Source organism: Saccostrea echinata, unplaced genomic scaffold (assembly GCF_033153115.1).
Source record: "Saccostrea echinata isolate AGI-Se365-2 ecotype Australia unplaced genomic scaffold, CSIRO_AGI_Sech_v1 ptg000023l, whole genome shotgun sequence".
Lineage (NCBI taxonomy): Eukaryota > Metazoa > Mollusca > Bivalvia > Ostreida > Ostreidae > Saccostrea > Saccostrea echinata.
Window position 1 is genome coordinate 2,619,503 of NW_026889772.1, and position 7,693 is coordinate 2,627,195.

The window sequence follows — 7,693 nt, forward strand, 5'->3', positions numbered from 1 at the left end:
CAGACAACGGACAAATCTCGATCAGACAAGCTCACTTAAACCAACGGCCCTGGTGAGCCCCAAAAAAATCGGTCAAACATTGTACGTGATTACACGTTTTTCAAAAAAAAAAATAAATAAATAACTTGCTTAAAATATGATGGTTTTCTTCCTTTTTGTATGAGACTTATACCGCAATATGTCTGAGGCGTCATCAGACATTTATAGAAAAGAGCCACAAAGTTTAATCCTAAATATTTGAGGCTGAAATGTGCAATACATTTTCGTAGAAATAATTATGCCTTTTCCTCATTGCAGAGGAAGGAGACTACACGCCTATCTGTGATCAAGAATAATTTGTCAAAGGGAAAATATAACAAAAATTTTAATCCGTTTTTTTAATTAATCATTTGGGAATATAAAATGTTCAGAGGTAACAAAGAAAATTGCTATTTGAAATATATTTTGATATGTCTTCCCTCTAGCAAATAAACCTTATTAATTCACTTCTATCATTTTTTTTATAAACCCATAAAGACTGTAAAACATCAAGTATTTAAAATCGTTTCAAACTTTTTTTTCATCTAGTTTTGTTCATAAAACCTCAAATGTTTTTATGCCAGTGTATAGGAGAATTCATTACGCTATGTATTCAAAGATAGTAAAGAAATAATCAGCAATTCTATGTTTTATTATGAAAATTTGACATTTCGTACAAAAATATACATATTCAATATCAAGCTTTGGAAGCATACTTTAGTAAAAGCATGTTTATATCAGTGCTTGGTAAAAATATGACCTTGGTGTAGGTCAGTTACCTTTAGTGTAGTTAATTTACGAGTCTAGATATTATAATCAATCCAGAAACTATAGAAATTTAAAAAAAAAATTATCATGATGTTTTGATCTAGAATCTTATTATGTTAACATAATTAAATATATAATTGATAAAACATAATTGTATATCAATTTTGAAGCATTCCAAACAATATTCATTCTATGAATAAAGTCAGAACTAACTATTGTATGCATGACAAAGTCAATGAAGAAGCAGAAATCATATACATATATCTAATAGAAGGTACGATTTATTGAGATACCTACCAAGAATTTTGAAAAGTGCGAGAGGAAAAAATATTAACCAAATGGCATTAAAATCAAGTGACGAAAAAAAAACCGGAAGATATATTGCTTCTTGAGAAATATATTGAGGCTAGGAAGCTTTTTTCCAAAAGTTAATAACTGCTATTTAAATACATATGATTTAAATTAAAAAAGATACACATGAAGAGACGTGCTTTGTCTCAAGAAATCTAGCGTTATCACTGATCTAGATGATGAAGATATTATGATATTATAGTATAATTTATGATTCATACCAAAGCATTTAGTAGGGATTTAAAGGGATAATATATATATATATATATATATATATATATATATATATATATATATATATATATATATATATATATATATATATATATATATATATATATATATATATATAGGTAAATTGGCCAAAAAACTGCTTCTGTAGTAAATTAACCTTTTTCTGTGTATTCACCTTTCCAGGAAAAATTAAAATCTAAACCACAACTAGAGTGATTGCATCATAGCCTGTGTTCCGTTTTGAACTCCTTGTGAACTCAAATTCCAATTTTTTAAGACATGCTGACAATTAGATAGAGGATGTCTCTAGACCTACATGATCAGAGCTGTTAAATGTGATAAGAACACAATTTTAATTTCCTCAAACCAAAGTTGATTGTTTTCAGAGTTTAATGTGAAAAACTGTGCCATACGTAGCCTGAATCACATTATATATTTTATTGAAAGTAATATAAAAATTACTTTCTTTTACAAATATGCAGTAATACATGTATCAATAAAAAAAACTTGAAAGGATGTCACTCCCAAATTAATCAAAACTATTTCTTGTTGCGTAAAATGGTTACATAGGTTACATACTTATTCTCGGTATCAAATACAAAGACTTAACTGTTATGGCTAAATATTACGTGAAGAATCTATTTAATTGAAATAATTGAACTTTATTTCATTGTGTTGTATATTCTAATATTTAAGCGTATCTTTGGAGAATTTATTTAGTGTCCATTCTCATGCCTATTGTCATAAATCATGCAATGACAAAGAATTACATAAAGGCCATTAGTGTCTATAATTTGTCAGGCAGTCCAACCCATGGAGTGTATCCTCAATCTATTAATATCTTGAATCCAGCCAAAATTGATCGAATGCTGTAATGCCGTGAATGCTAAATAGGAAGAATGTCCCACTGAGAAATGTATGTCATTGTTCCTTTTTTAGCTGCTTGGTTCTATTTATCAAGTACTTTGGAAGTGAATTGACCATAAATTAGAAAAGGTGATCAGGAAATTTTGATTACTATTACACATGTGTGCAGATATGCGGAAGAAACGTAAAACAATTCGCCATTATCTTAATTACATTTTATTGTAGATATTAGGATAATTTTGTAAGGCTATGATTCGAGGCATTTGTGAAAGATTATGGCTAGAAGCTTTTTGAAAATTATGGGGATCAAAATAGTTACCAAAATATCAGAAAAGAAGAATTGTCCTTCCGGAATATACTCAGGTCCTTCCGGACTATGTACATGTCCAGGTTTTGGATGTAGTCGTGTTCTACGGAATCTCAGTTTATTTCTATAAATGAAGCATGTAATATTTTTTGCAACATTACAGTATATTTTGTTTAATAGTTATGCGTTTCATCAAGTCATATTTAGTGCAATTTTATTATAAAATTACAGTTTTACAGTAAATACTGTGCATTTACCTTGTACACAACAAATTAAACACGGATTTGTATTGTTTGTAGGTTTTTGAAATCGACATCACTGTTCGCTATTTTCACCTTTTTCATTTTAACATTCCTAATTTTCCATCGTCATAACCCATCGAAAAGTTAAATACAATTTAGGAAATTTGTTGCCAGGGTCAATATTTGCATTCCATTCTCATTAAGAATAATTACCTAGATATGATGATATTTATGTTTCTCTTTCAATAGCGCCTGGCACATCATAGTACAGACTTAATTATAAACTGGACATCGTAATATCTACTTAATTTCAATATTTATTTTCATCCGCGTTCTTGATGAAGGAAGTATGTTTTATAATGTTTTATATGTTTTAAAACAACTACACAAATGCAAATAAAAGAAATTTCAAAGCAAAAAAAAATCCTTATCAACGAATATCACATGATTTTTTTTTTTTTAGATGTGATTATGTAAGGCACGTACTTAATTAAATCGTTGGGAGGTATATTCGTATTCATACTTCATAACAGCAAAATTATTTTTTTTTTTAAGAATATCTTATCTTATATGGAAATGAAAATAATATATCTAATTCTATTATAAGGGACACTTGTTTAAAATAATTTAAGATTAATTTGAAGGATTAAAAGAAATAAACAGCCTTTTTCTCTTCCAAGTTTTTATCATATATTTTTATGGTTCGTGATTTTTCCTGAGAAGAGAACAAAATGGGCAAATGAAAGACGGAATGATAAATGTTTTATCTAAATCAGACTGGGCATACATGTATTGGGAGCGCTAAATACCTAGCGATGTCTTTGCCTTGACATGAAGACCACAAACTGATTATAATAACTGTGCATAAAAAATAAATAAACACATCCTGTTCAAATATAGCTTATTGTTGACATCACTCTGAGAGAGAAGCGCTGATTGGTATAGAGATTGTCGACTTCTATTTTAGGCGCGATGGAGAGGTAAATAATAACTTTGTTATCAGGTGTTAAAGTATGGGTAAAAAATTCTTTTTCATATTTTTGCAATATAAGGTTACAAATAAATCCCACATTATTTGCTCATAACATAAAAATCAATACAAATGAATGAACATGAATTTTGGGGTTTTCCCTTTTATACACATATTTATTTTTGCGATTTTATGGTTGTTTTATTGTATACCAAACAGAATCCTTCAATTATAAATATTAAGTTATTTGTTTACATAAGCATAAATATATAACAACAGATTTTTATTGAAATTTAACCTCTCTCTCTCTCTCTCTCTCTCTCTCTCTCTCTCTCTCTCTCTCTCTCTCTTATGAAGTTGACAGATATTGGAGAATAAACTACACAATACAAAATTAGTTTCAGAGTGTTTACAAAAGAGTTAATCACCCTGGTCTATCCACTTTTTAATTAATTAAAGTCTATGTCCTAATATCACTTCGAATAGGAACAAACTAACAGTCCTGTTTAAATGATTCCATATCTCCTCAGATGGTTTTGTACAATAAGTGTCCGGCAGCCGTTCATGACTCTTTGGACATTGTCAGTGTCAATCGCACACGTATAAAAGGCTTCACATCCGTGCTCATCATGCCAGTGTTTATCCTGTTTTGTAATTCTCTCCTTCAAATGCAACTCACCCCTCACGATTTTCTGAAAAAAGATACAAAATTGATTTAGAATGAGATTTAATCGAAGAAATGGTTCATGAAAATCTTCATTTCAGTGATTCTTTATTGACTCAGAATACGCACCATAAACAGATGTCTGATATAAATAGCTGTTTTGACAGTTTCTGGGTGAACATCGGAGCGATAAGATGGTGGAGATTTTCTCCTATTGTCTGGTGAATTAGAGGCAAAGGATTCCAAAAAGTGAAGTTTCTCTGAATCTTCAAACAAAAGTAATACACATACAATTACCGAAATTACGCTTTTTGCTGTACCAAACTCGATTTACAAAGTAAATAGTGCAGAATAAAGCAAAACCTACCAGTTGGAATGAATTTATCAAAATCCGGAAATATGTCTGGATACTTCCTGGTAAGATCTGAAATATTTCGTCCCTTAGAAATTTTCTCTGCCAAGACATCAATTTTGTTGATGAAGAGAAGCACTGACACGTATCGAAGGAATCTATTGTTCCAAACTTGGTCAAAGTTCTCCAAAGCTTCTAAAAGTCTATTTTTAGTTGGATCCTCACGAAGTGTTTGATCGAAACTGCTACAGTCCACAACAAATAGAATGGCGGTCACACTATCAAACACTTGGATCCACTTCTTGCGTTCGCCTTGCTGTCCACCGACATCGTATACGTTAAATTTCACCTGATTACCTCCGTCAGGAATTCCAAATTCAACATGCTGAATAGCGGTTGTAACACATCGACATCTAAGAATGTCTTGATCGGATGGAACGTATGCAGGACTTTTGATTTCATGAATTTTGTCCAGAAAGCTGAGATACAAAACAGTGATATCAAAAACTAAATATTGATTCTGTGGTAGTCACTAATATTTTGTTTGTTTATTATGTATGTAACATATGATATACTTACTATTTGGCGCAGTCAATCAGCTGAAACTCGTGAGATCTACTGTAGCATTCCTGTACTCCAGCATCTGTCCACAGTTTTTCGGCATGTTCCAAAAATTCCTGTCAAAACAGTTCAGTTATAAGGTGTGTACATGTTAAAGACCCAGAACCATTAAACGACGTACAATCATTAAAACCAGTGATACATCTTACGCGTCGGTTTAATATACAAAGAAGATGAATTAGGGCTACAAACGTTTGTTCTGTGAATTTCAGGATTCCCAGCCTCCTGCAAAATGAACTCTTGACTGCTGAAAATGTCCCTGTTTTCCAAAGGTATTTCGAGTTGATTCATGGCCAAAAGAAGAACCTACACTTAGAGAAAAGACTTGAAATGTCATTTTCGATGTTGAATTAAGTTCCAGTTAAATTCAGCATGAGTTGACTTGAGGAAAATACCTTTTATTGCCAATGATGTGTAGGCTCAAGGTTCAGAAGGAAAAGCAGTGAAGGAAAAGACTTTGAATTTATAGGATAAGAATTCAGTCGTTTAAAATACTTTAAAATCTGTGGAAATAAGATATGATATTGAAGTACTCACCACTATTGATTCCTTAATATTCTTTCTTATATCACATACTTTATCAAGCCTCTCCCTAAATTAATCAAGTTAATACAAACATTTGTAGAATATCAGATATATAGATCAAATTCAGGAAAAATTATAACAATTTAATATAGAATGAATAAGATAAATTTGTTAATATCTATCCCCCACGTAATTAAATTAATTTCGTATTACCTCATATCGAATCCGTTTATGTGAATTATTTTCATCTGTTTCGTTAATGTACTCTTCCCTGATTCCCCGGTACCTAAAGGTAAAAATAGAGTTTTTTTTTTGAAAATAAGTCCCCGTTTTATTACTTTGACTATTTGTTTTGCACGTTAATTATTCAGGGAATGTTAAGGGACCAATAATGATATAGGGTACCTACCAAGTAACAATAGTTTCAGTTTCTTTAACTCCTCCTTTTGGTGCTGCTTCAAGATCTTGCTGATCTGTTTATTCCTAAGCTTGGCTTTTTTAGCATCCTCTTGGGATTGATAACAACCGAATCTATCCTCGTACGCACTACTAAAACACAGCCTCATTGTCTCCTGCATGGCAGCATCAGTTTTCTTTTCACTTTAATTTGAAATTTCTTTTAAAAAAGTCCTGAAGTTAGTTTATCTCGCAATTAAACACATTTGACAAAAATCGGTAATTAACACCACTAATGTTATGAACACTTAAAGTCCCGTAATCGAGATAGACACTTTGTGTACCGTTGACAATGTTAAACTGGTTTCTATTTGCGTTGACGAGCTTTATATAACAAAACCATGTGGCATATCGGTGTTTTATGTGTCAAAAATACGGCAAAATGAGTTCATGTTAACAGTCATTAGCCAGCTTGTCGTACAACTGGCAATTCATCACTTCTCCTTTACCTTATTTGACAAAGATCAAAAATGATTTGTGACTTTTAATTGTTTTGCATGGATTTACGAAAGGACTTGTAAAGATCATCGTGTGTCAATCTAGGAGACAAGGACAAGTCAATTAATATCTTAGGTGGTAAAAATAAGTTTGGTAGGTGGTAGGTGGATAGGGAATAAATGATAGAAATCCATTTGTTTTAACTTACGGAGGACAGTAGTCCAAAATTCAATGTGTCTGTCTGTCAAGCTGGCTGTCTGTCTGTCTTTTATAACAATAATTCCAAAGTAAATAATAGTAATTGAAAAGATTTCATGGATGACAAAAAGGCTTGAGGTTTTTGTATGAATAAAGTGGTGTGCTTAGATTTGAGGGATTATTATGGTGAATTCATAAATGTAGAATCTTTTAGAATACTTTTGAACTGCTTGACCTGAATTAAAACGTTAAAGAAATGAACGTTACGTAGTGAAGATTATATTCTGTTCCCATAAATTGGAATAGGTTGTAATTTGTTTTTTCCTCTTCAAGGAAGTCCAATACATCTACAATTCAATTAAAGATACTTAATTTTTGTTTTTCTATTAAACATGTCAGTATTCTTTCAAGTAGATAAAATCAATTAATACACAATTAAAGTAGAAAAATCTAATAGCAGTGAAATACGCACTTTGTTTTAACACTATCTAAGCATTCTCTATATAAAAAAAAGAAGGTTCATTTAATTTATTTGAAAAAACAGTTAACGTTACTCATTAAAGTGTCTTATCCATGGCTTTTAGTGTTTACTATCATTTCTGTATATCTAAGGCTCTTTGTTATCTTCACATTTCATACTATCATTGTTGCAAAAATCATCTACAAGAATTCGAATTAATTT

The 7,693-nt window shown here is 31.0% G+C and overlaps 1 protein-coding gene across 1 annotated transcript; it reads right to left on the minus strand.

The window, feature by feature from the left end:
• Window positions 1-4,190: 4,190 nt before the first annotated feature.
• LOC133191342 (guanine nucleotide-binding protein G(s) subunit alpha-like) lies at window positions 4,191-6,598 on the minus strand. The gene is made up of 8 exons (XM_061327090.1): window positions 6,329-6,598; window positions 6,133-6,205; window positions 5,932-5,986; window positions 5,587-5,700; window positions 5,353-5,450; window positions 4,789-5,252; window positions 4,551-4,687; window positions 4,191-4,449 (listed from the first exon to the last, which is right to left on the minus strand). Exons 1-8 carry the CDS (start codon window positions 6,495-6,497, stop codon window positions 4,264-4,266), a joined length of 1,296 nt encoding a protein of 431 aa, XP_061183074.1. The 5' UTR covers window positions 6,498-6,598; the 3' UTR covers window positions 4,191-4,263.
• Between the last annotated feature and the right edge of the window lie 1,095 nt (window positions 6,599-7,693).

Coding starts and splice junctions, on each gene's coding strand:
- LOC133191342 (XM_061327090.1), bottom strand. CDS start 6,497: ATGCAGGAGACAATGAGGCTGTGTTTTAGTAGTGCGTACGAGGATAGA. Junction 5,701..5,931: donor ATATTAAGGAATCAATAGTG/GTGAGTACTTCA, acceptor CTCTAAGTGTAG/GTTCTTCTTTTGGCCATGAA. Junction 4,688..4,788: donor TGATAAATTCATTCCAACTG/GTAGGTTTTGCT, acceptor TTTTGTTTGAAG/ATTCAGAGAAACTTCACTTT.